A 23,218-nucleotide genomic window follows, 5' to 3' on the forward strand; every position below is an offset into this window, starting at 1 on the left:
CATGTGTTAAACCATCCCTGCATCTCTTGAATGAAGCCTACTTTATCATAGTGGATGATCTTTTGGCTGTGTTCTTGATTCTGTTTGCAAATATTTTATTGAGTAGTCTTGCATTGCCCCATAAAATGAATTTGGTAGTTTCTTCTATTTCTATTTTGTGGAATAGTTTGAGAAGTATTGGTATAAACTCTTCTTTGAAAGTCTGGTAGAATTCTTTGCTCTGGGCTCTTTAGGGAGGAGACTTTTTTTTGCCCCATCCCACCCAACTCCACCCCACTCCACCCTCCACCCCCAACTTCTTACTTACATTAGCTCCTAGCCCTTTTCACATTATACTATCATTTTTGTTTGTTTGTTTTTGTTTGTTTTCAAGATCCATTTTTATTGGATATTTTTAAATTTACATTTCAAATGTTATCCCCTTTCCCATCCATAAACCTCCTATCCCATCCCCCTTTTCCCTTCTTCTATGAGGGTGATCCCCCCACCCATCCACCCACTCCTTCCTGACTCCCTGCCCTGACATTCTCCAAGTGAGAAGACTTTTAATGACTTCTATTTCCTTAGGGATTATAGGATTATTTAGCTTGTTTACCTGATCTTGATTTAGCTTTGGTAAGTAGTTTCTATCAAGAAAAGCATCCATTTTTTTTTATATTTTCCAATTCAGTAGAGTACAGGTTTTTGAAGTAAGAGCTAATGATTTTTTTTTTGGATTTTCTCAGGAACCAACTCTTTGTTTCATTGATTCTTTGTTTCCATTTCATTGATGTCAGCCCTGAGTTTATTCCCTGCAGTCTATTCCCCTTGGCTGTGTTTTGCTTCCTTTTGTTCTTGAGTTTTCAGGTGATAAGTTGATATCACAAGATCTCACTAATTTCTTTATGAAGACACTTAATGCTATCACCTTTCCTCAGCACTGATTTCATTGTGTCCTGTAAGTTTGGGTATGGTGTGCATTAATTTTCATTGAATTCTAGAGGGTCCTTAATTTCTTTCTTTATTTCTTCCTTGACCCAGTGATAATTGAGTAGAGAATTGTTTAGTTTCCATGAGTTGTGAACTTTCTGTTGTTTCTGTTGTTGTTGAACTCCAGCTTTAATCCATGGTGGTCTGATACGATACAGGGGGTTAGTGTGTAAGCAGCATTCCTTTATGGCTTCTACTTCAAGTGCTTACCTTGAGTTCCTACCTTGGATTCCCTTGATGATGGAATGACTGAAATAAACCCTTTCCACCCAAAATAAGATACAGGGCATTTCAATTTTCTTATATCTATTGAGACTTGCTTTGTGACAGAGTATATAGTCAATGTTGTAGAAGGTTCTATGAGGTGATGAGAAGAAGGTATATACTTTTGTGTTGGGGTGAGATGTTCTGTAGGTATCTGTTAGGTCTATTTGGGTCATAACATCTGTTCCATTATTTCTCAGTTCAGTTTCTTGACAGTTAATGTCCACTGGTGAGAGTGGGGTGTTGAAGTCTTCCATTGTTGATGTGTGGGGTTCAATTTGTGACTTAAGCTTTAGGTTTAACCAATTTTAATAGTCTATTAGCATTTTTAAAGTTACAGTAAAGAAGTAATCATTTAATTGTTTGGGTTTACATGTATACATGTATGTAAAGGAATTGAAGAAAACTAAAAAACCTTATTTGCAGATGCTAATGAGAGTATAGGAGGCCTCAGGGAATTGCCTGTTGAGTCTGATTAGATCCTAACATCTCACCCAAGTATTTGAGATCCTTATAAAAGAAATGTAACAGGACCTGATTGATATTCTGGGAATTAATAAATGTGACACTTCCTTGGCTTCCTCACTGGCTGAAGCTTCTGAGAGCTGGGACCTAATTATGATAGACCTAGGTGGCTGCTGTGTCCTTGTGTGAGGCTCGAATTGAACCTCTTCCAGGACCTCTTGGATGAGACTGACTGAGTCAGCAATCGATATAAAAGCAAGAGGAGTTTAATTATTTTGACATGTCAGGATTCTCCCATTTCAAGGGGAGACAACCCTGAGCAAACTCAGGATTATATATATATACCTTGCAAACAATTGGGGCAGAATTCAAACAATTGGGACAGAACTTGCAGAATGGTAACTAGGCAGGGTACTATATGCATTTGGTAGAGCAAAACGACTTTCAGATTGGACTCAGTTTACTGTTCAAGACTTTCCCAAGGTGGGGGTCAGTTGGAAGCCATAGGTAGCTTTGTTCTACAGTTTGACTTGTAACTGTTCCAGGAACTAAACTATCTCTAGTCCTCCTAGAAAGGGAGGGGTCTTTCTGTTCTCAGAGGTTTGTGGTAGAATTTTCCCACTGTCCTCAGATTGACCCCAACTCTAGCTCTTTCACTTGGACAGACACCTCTGGATTGCTGCTGAAAGAGAAATAGGGGACAACTCATAAAAGAGCTTATGGGAGTGAAAGACCCTCAGAGAGGATCTTCCCACAGGAGGGAGATCCTCGAACCCAATAACCAGTCCGAGTCCACAGGCTGCAATCAACAAGAGGATTTTTATTGATCAAGAAGCACAGGTATCTGTGGGCGCCCGAGTCAATTCGGAAGACTGGCGCGCCTAGCAGAACCAGGGATGGGCTTTTTATAGGGTTCTGGGAAGCGGAAGCAAGCATACAGAAGCAGATGCATGGTTACAGGGGTCAGTACAGGGGTCAGCCTGGGGACAAGTTCTCTGGCTGTCTTCCTGGAACATAACGGCTGACTCGGCCTCCCACCAGGGTGTGGGACCTCTCCTGGGGCTTTCCACATTTCTTTCTCACTGTCAGGCGCTCAACCGCAATCATCCTGTCGCCAGGCTCTCCACACATCTCCTGCGTGGCCTGTGTACTCAGTGTTCTGACCTTTCCCTGAACCAGTCATCTTAAGTACAGCCTTGCAAAATGGCGTTAACTGCTGCTAAGCTGGGGTCTTTCCGTTATCGTTGCTATGCTGGGGTCTTTCAGGAGCAGAGTGAGCTGCACAGAACCAACCAAAGTGTATGCTGTGTTTGTGGGGGGTGGAGTTGAATGTCTCACCTATGAGTGATACTCACAGTTACTTAATGCCAGCATTTTGAACAGCTATGAATCTCTGCCTTTTAACCACTACCCTCCTCAATCAGCCTCTTTGACCAACGTTGGAAGAAGTACAAGTCTATACCTATAAGCATTTAGAAGGGGGTTTAAAAACAACCATTTAGCAAAATAATATCAATAGATTCTTCCATAGATTCTATCACTGGCCATGGTTTTTAACCATGTTTACAGTCCAAGGCATTAAAATTCTCTGCTACAGAACAGTCCTCAAATCCAATCAAGAGAGTGGTTGGTTACATCCAAACAGTGCCCACTATTGCCTCAGTGGGCAAGTCTTGCCTGGCAGGTAATACTGTAATATGCAGGATCCAGCTCTAGGGCCGTTGGTATACCTTCTCCCCAGCACTGGCTAGTACTATGAAAGCTAGCCAGCACGGAGAACGTTTCCTGGTCAGTTCAAAGCTGAGTCCTCTGCATCCTGCAATTGAAGTAAGTGGCGTCATTAGCAATGGAGTCTTACTTCTTAGTTATTATGGACAACCAAGAGCAATGGCAATAGCCCATCTTGTTTGGGATGCCTCTGTGTCTCCTTGACTAATAACTGTAGTAAGGTAAACCTATGACTGGCATGATTAACAGCCCATGTCTTCTTGGACATGGATTGTTCACCCATGCAACATGCCTCTGTTTAAATGCTTTCTTTTTTTAAATGTGCTTTATTTAGCTTATAAATGAGTTGAATGTCCCAAGGATTCTTCATACATTCTTACATCTCACTCCCATTTCCCTTATCCCCATTTAAACCTTTGACTCCCAGTATTCCCCTTTGTATCCGTTGTTGCTGTTGTTTTTGGTTTGATTTGTTTTTTTGTTTATTGGTTATTTTGATTTTTGTTTGTTTTGTTTTTGTTCTTATCACATGTGCTCTACTGTCTGTCCCCTTTTCTTACATTTTAAAATATGGGATGTGGGGTTGGGGATTTAGCTCAGTGGTAGAGCGCTTGCCTAGGAAGCACAAGGCCCTGGGTTCGGTCCCCAGCTCCAAAAAAAAAAAAAAAAAGAGGGATGTATAGTTTCTTCATGCATTTTTCATTTTTGTTAACACTTCCCCTGCCCCCTTGTTTCCTTTCCCAACCATATGACTCTAGTATTCTCTCTTTCTCTTTTCATTCACCTAAAATTTACTATCCCTGCTCCCTAAATGCATCACTTCCTTCCACTGGCCTTCTAACTTCCTGGTTTCCATGTGATTTCCAAAGTAAACACATAGAGTACATGATTTGAAGCTAGCATTGACATGTGAGTAAGAACATGCGGCATTTGTCTTTTGGGGGCCTAGGTGATGTCACTAAGTACAATCTTTCCCTTTCCATGTATTTACTTGCAAAGTTCATGATTTCCTCACAGCAGAGTCCTATCCAATTGTGTGGATGCACACATATTCATTGTGCATGCACCCATCAGTGCATATCTAGGTTGATTCCATTTCCCAGCATGACCACAGATGTGCAAATGTCTCTGAGCAGCATATATAAAGTTCTGAAAAGAAGGAATACATGTGGCCAGTAACTGTTTCAAACTTTGTGCAACATCATTAGCTATCAGAGAAATGCCAATTAAAGCTACTGCAGGATTTCACCTTACCCCAGTCAGAAGAACAGACCATCAACAGGAATACAAATGGCCACAAATGTTGGTGTGAATGTGGCAAAAAGGGACCCCAGAAAGGAACCCGTATATACTGTAGGTGGGATGTAAACTAATACAGGTACTTTGGAAGTCAGTTTGGAAATTTCTCAAAAGAAAGAAAGAAAGAAAGAAAGAAAGAAAGAAAGAAAGAAAGAAAGAAAGAAAGGAAGGAAGGAAGGAAGGAAGGAAGAGAAATTTCTTTTACTATTGAACCAATTATCATATGACCCAGCTATACCATTTCTTTTTCATTATTAATTTTTAAAAAAACAAGGTCTAACTACATAGCCCAGCCTAGCCTCAAACTCATGGTAAGACTCCACCTTTCTTAGCTTCCCATGCACTGAGATTACAGATGTGCACCCTCATCCTTGACTATCAGCTACGACCCTATGAAACTTCTCTACTAATTTAGCTGTGTTGTATGACTTAGCACTACTCCCAGGGATGTTTCAACCATATATATATTCCAAATATCCAAAGGGAATCTGAGCCTGCAGCTATGCACTGGTTCTTCTGTAATCAATGTGAACCTCAATTGCCAGACTAACCAGGCAAACTCCATTCCGGGATGTGTGACCTTGACCCCAGGTCTTCCTTTGGCTATGAGTAGAGCAGTTTATCTAAAAAGAGAGTGTGGATAAAGGAATGCTTAGGTTACCCATTGCCATGTAAAACTACCCCCAAAACGCAGATGTATGAAATAACCACCATTTTTAAAAATTGCCTGAGTTTACACATTATCTGGGCAGATCTGCTGTTTTAGGTTGGGCTTGCTGGCTGTGGTTTTGGTTTACTCCTGCATGTGTCTCACCGGAAAGTCAGCTTAAGATGCCTATCCTAGGATTGGCCCCCTTACCTTAGCTGTCTCCAGAAATGAGCAAAGTGACCAGCTACATCAAGCATGCTAGCCTAAGCCAGTCCACATGATGTTCCAGGATGCTCAGAGAGTAAAGCCATGTGTGTCTGCTCTCACAGCCAAGATGAACCAAAGGCCTGGAGCATAATGCCGATGGGAGTAGGGTGGGGAGAAGAAGCCCAGCCTCTCACTGGGAGCATCTCAGTGTAACACTGTAAAGAGAAGGATGGCTACTTCTGCAAATAACTCTTCACAGTGAAGCCGTCTTGAAACAGGGTGTAGAGAAGGAAAATACCATAGGTTCTATGGAGCAGACACAGTGGGGTAATTGCATAGGCTGCTTTGGGCAGCTCAAGGAAAATAAGAAGAGAGGCTGTGTTGTAGACAATGGCCATCAGTGGGCAGAGAAGGTGGCCTTCATCTTCCTGCTTTCTCTTTCTTCCCCAGGAGACTGGGCCCCTGTGCGGCTGTCAGGCAACCACGGCAGCTGTGCGGGCCGTGTAGAACTCTTCTACCAAGGAGTCTGGGGCACTGTGTGTGATGACCTCTGGGACCTCACAGAAGCAAACATCATCTGCAGGCAGCTAGGGTGTGGCCGGGCTGTTTCAGCCCTGAGTGAAGCTTACTTTGGGCAAGGTTCTGGGAAGATTCTTCTTGACAACGTGCATTGCAAGGGGCATGAGGAGCACCTGGAGGAGTGCTCCCACCTTGGGTGGTTCTCCCACAACTGTGATCACAGTGAAGATGCCAGTGTCATCTGCTCAGGTGAGGCCCACTGTCCTTTAGGGCCTAGCTTCCGTCCTTCCAGGAGAACTCCCTTCACACCTGTATCGATTACTGTTCTTCCCACTGTAGCAAAATACTAGCAAAAATGGATGGAAGAAAGGGTGTGCTTCAGCTCACAATTAAAGGACAGATTCCACCATGGTGGTGCAAGTGGAAGTGAGCTTGTCTCACTGCTCGTGCAGTCACAAGTCAGATGGGGGTGGTGCTTGCTTTCCATTCCCGTTTTATTCAGCCTGGGATCCCACCCATCAGATTATCGTCTTTCGTCTTCAGTTAAACCTCTCTGGAACCACACCCTTGCAGACAGGCCCAAAGGTGGTTCCAAATCCAGTTAAGGTGACAGTGAAGATAAACTAATCATCACATTGTGTGTAAAAATAACTGCTGAACATGTGCCAGCATGCCATTTCCTCACAGCACCAGCACATCAGTCCCTCACAGAATCAGAATGCCAGTTCCTCACAGCACCAGCACATCAGTCCCTCACAGCAGATTTTTTCTTCCCTCACTTTTGTAGATGCTGAATACGGAATGGCCACACTATCAGGTAGGAAAGACAATGTTTGTGTGTGTGGCTTATTGGGAGCTTGGAGAAGAGCTTCTACTGAAAACTGGATTTGACATGTGATCTGAGGCAGTGGAGTAGCAGAAAGATAAGATATAATCACCCAGTTGTCCAAGAGAAGTGTAGATGGTGCCTTCAGAGTCAGCTGGCCTAGCCCCTCTGCCCTTCTACTGTGCATCCTACACAGAGGATAACTGATGTCTAAAACTTCAGGAGAACACTTTGTTCATTCAGGTTTGAGGTTTGCATAGACACAGCAGCCTATGGATGGGTAGGACGTGGTTGAAATGTGAAATATGGCCAGACACTTCCTTGCTAGTGGGGAAAGGCTAGTGAGACAAGCACTGTCCCACTGAGGCAATTCTCTTTCCATTCCCTCTGCGTCTTGTTCCTGGTACAATCCTGGCTCACGAAACTTTCATTGTTGCTACTATTCCCTCATCTTCCCTAAAGTTCCTATGCTTGGGCTCTTCCTGTCTAATTAGACCCTGAGATCCCTTGATAGCATGCTCTGAGAGGGGGAGGGGGAATGGAGAGGAAGGAGAAGAGGGAGGGAGGGGGAGAGGGAGAAAGTTGGTACCACTAGCTGTCAACCACGCCAGGTGGGAATACATTGATCCAGAAGGATAATCTGCAATGGATGATACTGAGCCGAGAGTTGCTAGAGGGGAGATGCTGGGAGCCTGGAGAAGTCCCCTGCATCTTCAAGACCTGACTCAGCATCTCTTAGCAACACTGGGTCAAAGAAAAATTCTGTGTGTGTGTGTGTGTGTGTGTGTGTGTGTGTGTGTGTGTGTGTATCAGAGGACAGCCTCAAGGTCTATCTTATGTTTTAAGATAAGGTCTCTTAATAGCTTGAAGCTCACTGGTTAGTCTAAGCTGACTGGCCACTGAGCCCCAGGGATTCACCTGTATCTGCTTCCTTGGCACTAGGATTGCAAATGTGTGCCACTAAACACAGCTTTTTGTATGAGGGTTCTAGAAATTAAACTCAGGGTCTCGTGCTTGCTTTACCAATTGAGCCCTTAATCTGGCCCCTGGAGTGGGGTATCTTCTGATTTCTACATCCTAAGCTGTAATCCCCAGCCCCTTGAGTTACTGGAGGAAGTGTTAGGAGCTAGAATTTTATGTCTTTGATTGTTTTTAACAAATCTTTTATTTTCAATGCTGGTGTTTGAATCTAGAACTTTATTCATGCTAGGCTAGTACTCTACCACTGAGATATGTCTCTGGTTTTCATTGTCTTGTCTTTTTTTTTAATCTTAATTTTAAAATTATCTAAGTTTTCTGGGGGACAAGAGATTAATACAGTGAAATCTAAGCAAGATATGTGTCAGCACTGCTTGACTATTGTACCACAAAGCCCTTTCTTTGATGCTCAGATCTCACCTCTAGAGACTGATTCAGGAGGCCTGAGAGGGGCTGAGGTGGTATGCTTGCCATGATTTTTGTATGTATATGGACAGCTGTGCAGACCCAGGGCACGTGCTGTCCACATGTTCTTCTTGTGTTTGGCAGATCATCCATTGGCTGTCATGGAAGGAGCAATGAATCCAGGTGAGAGTTCAGTGTGCTTGGATGTCCTCTTCCTTAGCGCTCAAGCCTTGAAGGGATTCTTTGAGGAAACTGTAGCAGAATGCCACTGCCTGGTCTAAGTTACCCCACTATAATTTTTCTACATGAAGAATTCCAACGAAAAGGCCAGGGTACTTAAGGATGTGAGTTCATGTATAATCAATCAAAGAAGGCATTCCAAACAGAGACATGGCGCCACTCCTGCATTCTCAAGGCCAGAGCACTATGAGTGAAGGTTCGACATGGCCATTCATGTAATGACATTGCCAGTCAGCACCCAGAGCCATTACTTCAGAAGGGTCCACTATGACAAACATGCTTGTCTTCTCTACCCTTGCCCTTTCCCCACACACCCTTCTTCACACTCTTTTCTTCATATGATTTTTCTAGCTCTATGTTTCTGGGTTCTAGACCCTCCAGTTGGCATAGCACAGACTTAACACCAGTTGATGATAAAGAGGTAATGAAGATGATGCCTGAAGTGCTTTGGCTGGTCAGAACCAGTCCCCACGCAGCCAGATAATCTGACTAGATAGGAGCTCTTTACACTGCCATTGAACTGAGTATTGGAGTAGACATACAAACAACCAAGTTAAAAAACAAAAACTAGACAGACAGATTGGTAGACCGGTGGATGTAAAATGCTATCATTAATACAGAGGAATATGACTCAGGCCAGCTTCTTTCTGCGTAATAGCAGGTATTTAATAGCATCATTTTAACAAATGATGGTTGGGTGGGCCAGCCATTTTCATCATCACATACAGACACAGAAGTCTCACACAGTTTCACTCTTTTCTTTCTTTCTTTTTTTAATTAGATATTTTTATTTACATTTCAAATGTTATCCCCTTTCCCGGTTTCCCATCCATAAACCCCCTATCCCATCCTCCCTCCCCCTTCTTCTAAGAGGGTGTTCCCTCACCCATCCACCCAACCCTTCCCACCTCCCTGCCCTGACATTCCCTTCCACTAGGAGGTTGAGCTTTAGCAGGACTAAGGGCTTCTCCTCCCATTGGTGCCCAACAAGGTCATCCTCTGCTACATATGCAGCTGGAGCCATGGGTCTGTCCATGTGTATTCTTCAGATGGTGGTTTAGTCCTTGGGAGCTCTTTACTCTTAACTGGAAACACTGAAGCAGTGTTTTACTTATTGGTTCAGTGAGATCATGAGATATTCATGGACAGGAAATGATTAACAATGAGTAATAGAATCCACAACTAAGGAATAATGAGAGAGAAAGGTCTTATCAATATTCATCTTCCCAGCAGGGGACTAGAAGTCTCCAGAAAGATGAGAGCTGTTTCAAACCTCATACACATGTATGCTAATAGCTTAAGTTTGGAAGATATTTTAAACCATTTTATAACTTCAATACATCCCAAGGCGCATACACAAAGTAATGACCAGTAAAACCTCTTTTTAAAAAATTGAAAAGGAAAAAAGGTGTAAATTATAAAATTAGTAAACTGAACAATACAAACTAAAGCTTTAAAGCACCTTTTCTTTGAATTTTATACAATGAGCATACCGTAGTTGTACCATATCCACCCTTCTCCACCCTTCTAACTTCTCCTATGGCCCCCCAATCCACATCTCAAATTTAGGCAATGTCTCTATCTTTCTGTTTATCTGTCTATCTATCTATCTATCTATCTATCTATCTATCTATCTATCTATCTATCTATCCATCCATCCACCCATCCATCTACCCATCCATCCTCCCTATATCTACTTATCTGAATCCAGTTAGTATTCCTTATGTGCACAAAGGTTTAGGACTGGAAAAAGGACAACCTATCAGGAGCCTCATCCCTAAATACAATTGACCATCCCTCAGGAGCCATTGACTGCCTGTAGCTCTTCAGCTGGGGGGTGGGAGGGTGGGCTGGAACTTTCCTTCCATCAAGGTGGCGTGTTGACTGGTGCACTTGTGCAGTTTTGTTGTCATAACCTTTTTCTTCCAGAAAAATCTCGGTGTGGTGGAGTTATTACCAAAGCACCTGGAAAAATTAAGAACCCTCCAATGAATGAAATGCATGACAACATAACGTGTGTGTGGGAAATCAGGGCAAATACCTCTGATCGTATACGGCTGGCATTCCCGTCTCTTGAGTAAGTTATACATACTATGTAAGTACACAGGGCAGTTCAACGTTTTAACTGTTCACCCTTGCACTGATTCTCATATGCAAAAAGAGTCCTTCATGCATTTTAAACTTTTTATTTTGAAATAACTGTGAACACAAAAGGAGATTGCAAAAATAATACACAGCCCTATATGCCTCTCTCAAGCATATTTCAAAGGTAGAACATTACCAAAGCCAGGAAATTGATATTGGGGTGTTACTGGTAAGTGGACCAAAACCTGTATTCAATTCCCAACAACTTTTACATGCAATTATTTGTGTGATGGTGGGGTTGAGTAGTTCCACACAGTTTCACCCCGTGAATGGTATCACAAAATCACTGTGCCATTCCTGGTACATCACACAAAGGAACTACCCTTTCACCTTTGTCTTCTTGGATTGCCCATCTCTGTCCCTTAACTGTGATCTATTCTTCACTTCTACATGTTGCCATTCTAAGGATGTTCTGTGAATGAAATCATGCAAGATATAGTTTTGGAGGCTGACTTTTTTTCACTTATCACAGTACCTCTAAGATCCATTCACACACACACACACACACACACACACACACACACACACACACACTATCTGGTGAAATATACTAAATCTGAGGAAATTTCAGGTTTTAGTGTTGTAAATACATTAAAATGAAATTATTCGTAGATTAACGTTATACTGAAAATAACCCCAAGAAAACCCCACATTATTTATGTATCTTGAACTATGCTTTACTTAAGGATGGTTTGGAATGACAGCTGTTGGGCAGGTGACAGGGAATAGTCTGCTTCAAGCAGGTGACAGCTACACAAAAGTTCACAGAGAAACACTGCAGCTGACAAGACCAAATGGCTTTCACTAGGCCAATGGGACAGACCTGTAGCCCACATCCGTATTGAGAGGCAGCTCTCAAAGCTCATCTCTGTGGGAAGCAGAATGGATTGAACCTAGAGCTATTCTATTACCAGGCCTACAAACAACCAAACCCTATTGCTCACTTTAGACTTTTTCTCTCAAACATGAAATAGTAGAATGACCTTAATCAGCTGTCGGCCCAAGACTGTGAAGTACCCTATGGCCACAGCAGCTCCCAGGTCCTGAACAGAGGTCCTTGTTCTTTGTCTTCCATCTGCTAAAAGTCCTGTTCCTTTCAGACAGTAATTTTCAGAGGAAATATATAGGATAAAGTGATTGTACTGTGTCTACACCTCAGACAGGCTTTGGGCTTGTCCCAGCATTCTTCCCTCTATAAAATAAATCAGGACTCACAAAATACCCCCTTGCCTTGTGATGAAGAGATTAAGAAGTTTTCGTGATGTTTGCTTCCCCAGTCTCGACTGCACCAATGAGTATTTTGAAATCCTGGATGGCCCTCCATCCTCTGTGAAGTCCCTGGGGAAACCCTGCCGTGGGTTGCACGTCACCTTTGCATCTCACTCCAACTCGATGACCCTAGTGTACTTCCGAGGAGAGAACAACATTGGGAAAAACTTCATGGCTTATTATTATTTTGAAGCTAAAGGTAAGAAATGACACAGAGTCACAGCTTTGCACTTTCCAGTGATGTTCCATCATTTGTTCTGTGACCTTGGGCAAGATGGGGAATCTGTCATGAGGATTCATACAACAGAAACTGGGCCATTAGGGACTCATTTCCAATAGTATTCTCTGACTCTTTTCTTGTATGGGTGTTTTAGATAGTACAGAGAAAGTGAACCTGTTCCCTCTAGGACCTCTCTCAGGCTTGTGCACACCAATAAGGAGGTCAAGATTAACATATGAGACAAAGTTGGAGGGTCAATGGAATATACTAGTTTAAAGCACACCAATAAAATAGTGTGTGTGCTAGAATGTGCTGCACAGACACACATGTTCACATCAAAAAGGAAAAATAGAAAAGACAGGACCACTGTAGGCTGCAAACACCAGGGCAGATCCATTTTGAATTTACCTAATGGTAGGCTGTTCATAGATAAACTGCACAAGAACTTATGAGGAGTAAGATTAGTGTTGGATCATTGATAAGTGGCTATTAGCCCAAATGCTTGAATTACCCTAGATGCACAGAACACATGAAACTCAAGAAGGATGACCAAAATGTGAATGCTTCACTCCTTCTTTAAAAGGGGAACAAGAATACCCTTGGGAGGGGATAGGGAGGCAAAGTTTAGAACAGAGGCAGAAGGAACACCCATTCAGAGCCTGCCCCACATGTGGCCCATACATATACAGCCACCCAATTAGACAAGATGGATGAAGCAAAGAAGTGCAGGCCAACAGGAACCAGATGTAGATCTCTCCTGAGAGACACAACCAGAATACAGCAAATACATAGGCGAATGCCAGCAGCAAACCACTGACCTGAGAACGGGACCTCAGTTGAAGGAATCAGAGAAAGAACTGGAAGAGCTTGAAGGGGCTCGAGACCCCATATGAACAACAATGCCAACCAACCAGAGCTTCCAGGGACTAAGCCACTACCCAAAGACTATACATGGACTGACCCTGGGCTCCAACTGCATAGGTAGCAATGAATATCCTAGTAAGAGCACCAGTGGAAGGGGAAGCCCTTGGTCCTGCCAAGACTGAATCCCCAGTGAACGTGATCGTTGGGGGGAGGGCGTTAATGGGGGGAGGATGGGAGGGGAACAGCCATATAGAAGGGGAGGGAGAGAGGTTAGGGGGATGTTGGCCCAGAAACTGGGAAGGGGAATAACAATCGAAATGTAAATAAGAAATACTCAAGTTAATAAAGATGGAAAAAAGATTAGTGTTGGAAATGAGATGCAGTGCATGCTGGGAAGGCAGATGCTAAGCTGAGGGTCTCTGTTAAAGCACAGTGTATATGTTAGTAAGATCAATTACAACAACTATGAGCCAAATATTCACAATAACACCTGATGTTTACTGCTCATCTATCTCCTATCATGGATAAGCTCCTTGTGTATGTTATGCTTATACAAACCCATGTATCATTCTTTTTTACAGAGAGGAAATGGAGGCCTCAGAGGTTCACTAATTACCTGGGGTTCTACACTATTCTCTACCTATAAATACCAGTCAGGCCTCATATCTGTTTTGTCTAAGTTGGTGTTAAGAACACTCCCTGGGGCCTTTAGTAAATGATGAGCAAACTCGCCAAGCAAGCTGTAAGACAGAGGAGATGCTCTGAACCAAACAATGGGTCAAATGTCTCCATAATTGGGATCATATATCTGTTGATTGTAGTTTTCTTGTTTTTGCAGAAGTAACAACGAAGACCCCGTATCTGATCAGTGAGTCAACTCTTGTGTCATTACCTGTCATTTTTAGTTCATGTTTCTTCCTCTGTGCCCAATCCTGATGATTTTTATAAAGATGGAGTCTTACTAAGCATCCCTGGTTGTCCTGAAACTCACTGCATAGACCAGGCTGGCCTCAAACTCAGAGAGATCCACCTGCTTCTGCTTCCTAAGTACACTGCCATGCCCAGCCTTCATGGTGATTTTACTGTCAACCTTTGCTTCCATTCTCCGGTTTCTTAATTCCTAGTTCAAGTCTCAGCTGACAGAACCTCTCTGCAGGGTTTCTGCATGAATCCAATGCCCAGTCACACTGGAACCAAGTTATATTTACTCAACCACCAGGGCACCTTATGCTGATAATTGTCTAATTAATTTCAAATTCCTTGGTTTTAATCAAGGTAAGACATACTTAATTAGATATTCCACATCAAAAGTTAATACAGCAGAAGTATATTAGTTACTTTTCTTTTTTAAAAGAATTACAAAATACCTGACAAAAAACAACTTAAGGGAGGAAGGTTCACTTTGGCTCACAGTTTGGAGTGCAGCCTACCGTGCCTGGGAGGGCACGCAGTGGCTCTAGCTGTGGCAAGTGGAGCTCACATGGCATCCAGAGTCAGGAAGCAAAGAGAGATTAATGCAGACATTCACTTTTTATTCAGCCTGGGGTCATAACCTATGAAAAGGCCATACCTATGTGTAGGAAGTGTCTTCTCAATTCATTGTCATCTATGGCAATGGCCTCACAGATGCTCCCGGAGGTTTGCATCCTAGAAATAATAAAGATCAGAAATTGATAAAATAGAAACAAAGAAAACAGTACAAAGAGTCAACAGATCAAAGAGCTGGTTCTTCAAGAAGATGAATAAGAGCAATAGACCCTTGGCTTAACTAACCAAAAGAAAGTCGATTATCCAAGTTAATAGAATTAGAAATGAACATGGAACTACTATGGCATAGAACAAGGAAATTCAGAATAATATAGGGAAATATGTATTTAAAGACCTATTAGGATTTTAAAAACTTATATTTAAAAAACTTTATTAAGATAAAATTATAAAAGAAATGAACAGGCAGTCTTCTGCTGTACATGTGCCAGGGCCTCAGACCAGCCCATGTCTGATGCCTGGTTAGTGACTCAGTCTCTGGGAGCTTTCAGGGGTCTGGGTTAGTTGAGACTGCTGTTTTCCTATGGGGTTACCCTACCCTTTAGCTTCTTCAATACTTCTCCTAATTCAACTGTAAGGGTCCCTGACTTCAGTCCAATAGTTGGATGTAAGTATCTGTGTCTGTTTCAGTCAGCTGCTGGTAGGGCCTCTCAGAGGACAACCAGGCTAGATTCCTTTCTGTAGGCATCAGCAATAGTGTCAGGTCTTGGTGCCCCGCCCCCTATGAAATGAATCCCAAGTTGGGCTCATTTCTGGAGACCACCTTTCCTTCAGAGGACTGCCTGGTCTGGTCTCAGTGAGAGAAGATGCCCTTAATCCTTGAGATACTTGAGGCCCCAGGGAGGGGAGATGACAAGTAGTGGCAGGAGAGGGAAGACACCCTCTCAGAGACAAGGGGGAGGAGGAATGGGATGAGTATCTGTGAGAGGGGGACTGGGAGGGGGCGAAGGCTGGAATGTAAATAAATAAAATAATTTTTAAAAAGATATGAACAAATTTCTAAATTCTTCCAAACCACTAAAGTTAAGCCAATAGAAGATCACCAACTTATAAAGACTCATAAGAAATAAGCAAGTTTAAGCAGTAATAGCAATAATAATGATGATAATAACAATAGCCTCAAAAAATGCCCAGGTAGATTCGCAGAAGAATTCTACCAAACTTTTTAGATAGATCTATAACCAATACTTTAAAAACATTAGAAAACTAGAACCAGAAGAATTACTTTAGATCTCCTTCTCTGATGCCTTCTATTACTTGGGGGAAAAAAACAGGTAAAAAAAGAAAATAAAATTACAGGATAGTGTCCCCAGTGAACATAAATGTAAATCCTCAACAAAGGGGGCTGGAGAGATGGTTCAGTGGTTAAGAGCACTGACTGTTCTTACAGAGGTCCTGAGTTCAATTCCCAGCAACCCCATGGTGGCTCACAACCATCTGTAATGGGATCCAATGCCCTCTTCTGGTGTGTCTGAAAACAGCTACAGTGTATTCACATACATAAAATAAGTAATTAAAAAAATATTCTCAACAAAATACTAGCAAACTGAATAGAGACACATATCTGAAAGATCACCCACCATGATAATATTGGTTTTGTCCTAGAGATGCAGGAATGGTTCATGTGTAAGTCATTCATAAATGTAATAAACCATTTAAAGGAATTATAGACAAAATCACATGATCCCCTCAATAGATGCAGGAAAGACATTTGGAAAAAATTAGTATAGCTCCCAATAAAAGTTTCAGATGTAGTAAGACTGAAGGGAACATACATTAACATAATAAAATCTATTCTTGACAAACCTATAGCCAACATCATCCTAAAATGAGAAAACCTTAAATCAGTTTCCTAAAAATCAGAAATGAGGCTAGGTTGTGCTGGAAGCCAGCCCTGGTGGGGTTTTTCTTTCTGTTCTTATTTCCCCTTGAAGCAGCAGAGGGGGAAGAGCGTCAGCGGAGGAGGGTAAGACTTTGTCTTATGAGATATGGGAGTAAGACCTTGCCTTTAGAGATATTTAGGGTTGATGTATAGTAATAAAAAGTATACTTATCTAAGTCTAAGCTACTTTGCTACTGTAGCTGACCTGCCTTCTGAGTTCCTCTGAGGCCAGAAACTACAGTCTGGCACTTAGCACCTCATAGTAAAACAGCAAGAGGCTAAGTAAAGTAGCCTTTGTTCTCACTCCTTAGGAATTCCACACCTCTAACTTTCAACCTGCTAGTTGAAGTCACACACACACACACACACACACACACACACAAAACAGGACACTTTGAAAAGTTAATTAAGCATTATTTCTAAGTTGTAAAAAGTCTCCTATGAACGCTCTCCAAAAAGAGTGCAAGTGGGAAAATCCTAAGTGGGGCAAGGGAAATTCATGAGCTTCTTCTCTTTGTCCTCAGCACTTATACATCTTTCACCACAAGTTTACACACAAATTTAAATCATAAATCAAATAAGACGTTTACAACAGAGAATGTTGTAAACATGCACATCCATTAGAAGTAATTATTTGTCTAAATATTTGTCATCTGTCATAGATTCACAAGTTCAAGGAGAGTTAAAAATGTAACTAAGTTATTAATGAAGTTTTTTATAGATAAACCCAGTCAATATTTGATCTTCTGCCCTAGCACCTGTAATAAATCATAGTTCCCTTTTTATGACCTTTTATTAATGGTTTTACAACCTCTTGGAATGTGCTCTGAGTAGTAGAAAGTCTGAGTAGTAGAAACAATTAACTGGTGACACATGGGAGACTGATAGAGTTCTCATTTTGCAGTCTTGACTATCAGAAAGGACTTAATAGCAGTCCCATTATAAAAGAGTTTAATAAATACTGTTACAATTTTAAGAATTCTTATAGGACCATCATTAAGAATTAAGAAGTTATATTTTTGTCTATATAGCATCACTAATAGACAGTACATCTTTGTTGTTCTGCAGAGATCTGCTCAAAATTGTGTGCTGATACCTAATGATTTTCATATGTGTAATAATAACAGAAAAGATTATTAATAGCAGGAATCTTTCCTAAAATGATTTTCTCCTGGGCCTTGCCTATAGGAGCAAATCTGTGTGGATTATTTATTAATTCAAAGCAGACCAAGATCACCTGCTAGTGTCCTATGATGGCTCCTGACAGGGATGTCCACTATTCTTGAAGCACTAGCTAGAGAAATAAGACAAGAGAAAGGGATTCCAAGGATACAAATAGGGAAGGAAGAAGTCAAATTATCCCTACTTGCAGATGATTGACATCAAACATGAGGATCCAAAAGTGCCAACAGGAAACTTCTAGAAATTTTCAAGACCTTTAGCGAAGTGACACATATCAAATCAACTTATGAAAATCACATATATACTTCTTTGAAAAAAGGATTTTTTGTTTTATGTATATTGATGTCTTGCCTGCATGCATGTCTGTGTGAGGGTGTCAAATCATTTGGAGCTGAATTACAGACTGTAGTCAGCTACTCTGTGGTGCTGGAAATTGAACTTGGGTTTTCTGGAAGAACAGCCACTGCTTTTAACCACTCAGCCATCACTCCAGCCATATATATATATATATATATATATATATATATATATATATATATATATACTTATAAACCAGTAACTAACATGCTGGTAAAGAGATCATGGAAACAAAACTAACTGAAGAGGCAGAAATAGCTCTACAATGGACATTGAGTTGAAATTAAGACAAGAAGAAGCAAGAAGCAAGTCAGAAAATGGGGGAAGGTCCCTTCCAGGAAACAATGTATGAGTGTTTACATTTTAGCACAAATTATATTTTGAAGAAGAGGCAGAGGGGTCTGTCATTTCAGTTGGTTTCCATAGTTCTGGGCAGCATGAGACCCATGTGAAGAAATGGGTAGCTTAGGATATTATTTATTTTAGAAGTGAGAAGGTGAAGGAATCAAGGAGGACCTGGGTGTTCAATGAAGAGTGATCTAAGTATGGTGTCCTTGACTTCCTAAGTCTACCTTCATCTTGTCTTCACAGCTATACCCACAGCAACTTCCAAGATGGTAACAGAAAGACCACGTAAGTCCCAGAAGGCACCCATTTGAGTACCAAGTATCTCTTTCTCTCAGAACCCATATCGATACTTTCTGTACCTGCTTCATGTGTGAAATACTAGAACTACATACAGCCTATTTGCTTGAAAATGGACCAATGACTCTACTCTAGGACTTAGGATCATTGCAAATCCCTACAGTCTTCCAGCTCTCATATCCTGAATAAACAGGTTGTTTTGTTGTTATTGCTATTATTATTGTTTGGTTTTGACTTTGTGCCTTTCAGAATTCTCAAAGCCTGCACAGCCTACACATACTCCTAGTGGGAATGTCTCACCTCTTCCCGTGCCTGACTCAGGTATAGTTAGCCTCCCCATCTCAGTCGCTAATTGATTTTTCCAAGATGGGCAGAGCCTCAGAACAATGAACTAGACCACAGAAAAAGAATAAGGCACTTCTGAAGCATGGGGTACAAAAGCCTTGAATAGATAGACACGTTGTTTGCCACAAGTAGAGTTCAGGGGGATCTCTTTTGATTTTTCTACTTTCAGTTCCTTCACAGATAAGGTTGGCATGCCAACACCCTGCTGCACAAACTCGAGCTACCATAAAAGTGACACTAGAAAATGTCTCATAAAAATAAAAAAATTTTGTACAAGTTTCATTTTTTCTGCATTTAGTCCAAATAGATTTGTGCATGTTTCTCACATAACAGATAGTAATTAGTGGATTTTGTACACCTTAGATGCTATTGACAACCCCATGACTTGTCACACTCCATCTGGGGTTGACTAGTTGGCTGACTCTAGTAGGTTTTCTTTATCTAATAGAATACAGGAGAGGGCAGCTCAAACATCTCATGGAAAGGTGTCATGCTCCCAGATGACAACAGTCACTAGGTCTCTGTCTGCAGGGGACTGGCCAGAGCTGCGGCTAGTGGGTGGCTCCAATCGCTGCTCAGGGCGTGTGGAGATCCTCTACCAGGGAGTCTGGGGGACTGTGTGTGATGACCTGTGGGACCTGAATGAAGCTGAGGTCGTATGCAGACAGCTGGGGTGTGGTCAGGCTGTGTCTGCCCTTGGCAAGGCCTACTTTGGCCCTGGCTCGGGAGATATCTTCCTAGATAACCTCCAATGTGCTGGGGTGGAGCACTTCCTGGGTCAGTGTGCCCATTCTGGCTGGTCAGATCACAACTGTGGCCACCATGAAGATGCTGGTGTCATCTGCTCAGGTACTCTTGTTTAAGTTTCTCATTTGGCAGTAATCATTAGCAATGTCTGCTTTGCTGAAATGTGCAAAGAATGTGTCTGAATACAGAGGCAGTAGCCTGCTGCAGGGAGGCCAGGGCCACATGGGACTGGCTCTCAGAGCTGCAGTGAACTTCCAGACTGTATTTGTGCAACATCAGAGTCCCAGTCTCTTCACTTAAGAAACTAGAAGGCTGATGACTCTTTGAGTGCAAAGATGTCTTTGACAAAGTCCTGGCTTATTACCCAACAGAAAAATGTACATCTCACTATTCTCCTTAGTCATACATAACTCTGGGAAGTGACTAATTTTAATTGTCCCCTTTTTTAAATACCCTGGTTTATATGCATGAGTAGTTGGGAGTAAATAGGTTCCCTCTAGGATGTCTCCTGCTAGCTATGCCATGTCTTTAAACAGCTACAATCGCAGATGTGACTACAAAGAATCAGTCACTGTCAATAGAATGTGCTTGCAGTGCACGGAGCTGCCCACACTGAATAATACATGTTACTAATGTATCTATTTCTCCAGTAAATAGGCTTGGGCTCCTGGGAACAGATACTATTCAAACCACAACCTTCTATATCTGTCCATTTTCTCACTTTGCTGTAATAAACTTACACCCCAGAGAGAAGCTTATTTTAGACCTATTGATAAATTTGGTTTTTCTGGTATCCTGTTCTTTAAAGGGATTGAGGATAGATTAATCAATACAAATAAGAGTATAATTAAACTTTATCTTCTGTTATTAAAGCCTGGATTTCTTCCAAATATCGATCTATTTGTTTTTCTTACTTATAGATGCTGAAAAACCTCTGTCCCATGTTCCAGGTCAGTGGTGTCTTTTATAGGTGGGACTTAAATATCGGCTGCCTTTGGCTTTATCTTTGGGCTGTTTGGTCTTTTACCGCTGAGTTCACGCCTTCTTCAGACTGCAAAAACTGTTATGGAATGCCCCGGGAAAGTCTGGCTGGGATTCTTTTCGCTTTTTCAAATGTGATGTGTTCTGTGTCTATGCATGTGTGTTCACATGTGTATCCATCATTTGCAAAGTAGTCACATGTTACCTAAAAATAGGCTACATGTTTGGTCATTTTCCTCACTGGCATAACACCAAGAGAAAAGGTCTATTATGAAGTGACATGGCTCCTTAGGGCTTCTTGCCTGTACTCTTCTCTCTGGTCCAAAGGTTGGTTGGTTTGTTTGTTTGTTTGTTTGTTTGTTTGTTTTGGCTCTTCTACTCACTAGCTCCTTTTCACATTTCTAAAGGGTGTCTGCCAGGATCTCCTCTCTGTCATTATCCTCTAACATCCTGTCTTTGCTTTTGTTGTATTTATCAGAGTGTGGAACAGTACATTGTACAGTGTTTATATTTCCCAAGTGAATAGACTCAGGTTCCCTAAGAGTCTATGGCTATACAATCCGTGGCTAACACAGGAAACAAAAAAGTCTAGTGAAGCAAAATTTGCTGCAACCCCTGCAAACTGCACTCAGAAATCCATGGTAAACGTGAGGATTAATGAACACCCAAGGACAGTACTGCAGGATTCCAGGTGAAGGTATTGGGTGTGGGAACTCATATCACCTCTCTCTCTCTCTCTCTCTCTCTCTCTCTCTCTCTCTCTCTCTCTCTCTGCAGGAGACTGGCCAGAACTTCGCCTAGTGGGTGGCTCCAGTCGGTGCTCAGGACGAGTGGAAATCCTCCACCAGGGAGTCTGGGGCACCATATGTGATGACCTGTGGGGTTCAAATGAAGCTGAGGTTGTATGCCGCCAGCTAGAGTGTGGGCAGGCTGTTTCTAGTCTTGGTGAGGCTTACTTTGGCCCAGGCTCAGGAGACATCTTCCTAGACAATCTTCAGTGTTCCGGACTGGAACATTACCTCAGCCAGTGTCCACATTCGGGATGGTCTGAACACAACTGTGGGCACCATGAGGATGCTGGTGTTATCTGCTCAGGTATTCATTCTCTTCCTATGCAACTGAAGGAATTTTGAAACTGCCCTTCATGTGTGAAATTTTACATCCACCCATTTGATTCTTTAAACAACCCTTAAAGACCAAGTCCTGGGTGCAGACACATACCTTGTCATGAGTAGCTCTTGGTAGTTATGGGAGGTCTAGGATATCTATGGGCACCACTCTGAGGCATTATAATAAAGGTTCTAGAGTCTCTCCTTTAAGAAACTATCACTGAGTAGGTTTGGGAAGGAACTCAGGAGCCTGCACTTTTAAGAGTCCCCCAGAAATTCTGCACAGGGGTAACATGAGTAACTTAGCTCTGCCCACCGTGATACACAGCCTACCTAATGGCTGGGCTAAGTTTTCTAAGTCAAGAACTCACGTTCGATGAGGGGGCCCAATTGTTGGTTCTAGAAACTGGTGTCTGAACCCAGAAAGGTCATGAGTCTGTCCCTCTTATTCACCATCTCCCTCTTGTCACATCAACTTCCATCCTTTGAGTTCATAAAAAAGAATGACCTGTTGCTTTTCTTTCTGTATACAGATTCAGGTGCCCCTCCTCCACCTATGCCACCAGGTATGTCCACTGCTCTCCTAGTTAAGGAAACTTCCCACTCAGGAAAAAACTGTGGAAACAGTACCAAATACCCTTTTAAAAAATGCTAAGAGCCAGGCATCCTGAGCTCTTCATACATGTATAGATGGACATTTCTCAACTTATGATGGAGTTATATCTCCAAAGCCCACTGTAAAGCCACTGTAAGTCAGAGAATGCACCCCACTTAGCTAAGCTTCTGAATGTTCTGGTTCAGCAACTTTATACAGAGAGCACCCATCCTGCATTCTCGCTATCTGTGGTGCCTGGGAGCTCACTGCTGAGGTCCAGCATCTCAAGGGAGGATCAGATCACATGTGTGACCTGCGGAAAACATTGAAATTCAAATTTTGAAGCAAAATTTCTCCTTCATGAAAAGTAACATGTCAAATCTTTATAAATCAGGGACCTCCTCCAGCTCTTAATTTCCTCTAGGACGATATTTTGATCACTTATGTTTTCCAGATAAACAGACACACAGAAAGTTAGCCAAGCACTTTTCAGCTATTCAAGGGATATGGCCAAACTGCCAGTACACTTGACCTCAAATACTTGCCATACACACATAGGCCCAGGACACCCAGATCAGACTACACTATAGTAAAGATGGGGGGACAGTTTGTTCAGGTTATTGCTTGGCACCAAGAAAATTCCTTTAAAGACACACATTCTGTTTTCAGAAGGAATATTTAAGCAAGGTTAAGCAATTTTGATCATTAAGCAAATTAATGGGAGAATCAAGTTTTTAAATATATTTATATTTATATATGACATGTATATATATACACGTATTA

General features: G+C 41.9%; 1 protein-coding gene across 2 annotated transcripts in view; it reads left to right on the forward strand.

The window, feature by feature from the left end:
• The window catches only part of Dmbt1l1 (deleted in malignant brain tumors 1 like 1), a 134,440-nt gene that overhangs the window by 40,727 nt on the left and 70,495 nt on the right, over positions 1 to 23,218 (forward strand). Inside the window, exons 8-19 of one of the 2 annotated variants that reach the window (XM_063279682.1) lie at positions 6,032 to 6,349; positions 6,888 to 6,917; positions 8,454 to 8,492; positions 10,479 to 10,626; positions 11,972 to 12,162; positions 13,886 to 13,915; positions 18,605 to 18,646; positions 18,908 to 18,979; positions 19,535 to 19,852; positions 20,671 to 20,700; positions 21,509 to 21,826; positions 22,374 to 22,406. In XM_063279682.1, the coding sequence (XP_063135752.1) occupies positions 6,032 to 6,349; positions 6,888 to 6,917; positions 8,454 to 8,492; positions 10,479 to 10,626; positions 11,972 to 12,162; positions 13,886 to 13,915; positions 18,605 to 18,646; positions 18,908 to 18,979; positions 19,535 to 19,852; positions 20,671 to 20,700; positions 21,509 to 21,826; positions 22,374 to 22,406 (1,569 nt within the window). The remainder of the gene's footprint in view (positions 1 to 6,031; positions 6,350 to 6,887; positions 6,918 to 8,453; positions 8,493 to 10,478; positions 10,627 to 11,971; positions 12,163 to 13,885; positions 13,916 to 18,604; positions 18,647 to 18,907; positions 18,980 to 19,534; positions 19,853 to 20,670; positions 20,701 to 21,508; positions 21,827 to 22,373; positions 22,407 to 23,218) is intronic. The other variant, XM_063279683.1, reaches the window with a different exon arrangement.

The sequence above is a fragment of the Rattus norvegicus genome, chromosome 1, assembly GCF_036323735.1.
Source record: "Rattus norvegicus strain BN/NHsdMcwi chromosome 1, GRCr8, whole genome shotgun sequence".
Taxonomy (NCBI): domain Eukaryota; kingdom Metazoa; phylum Chordata; class Mammalia; order Rodentia; family Muridae; genus Rattus; species Rattus norvegicus.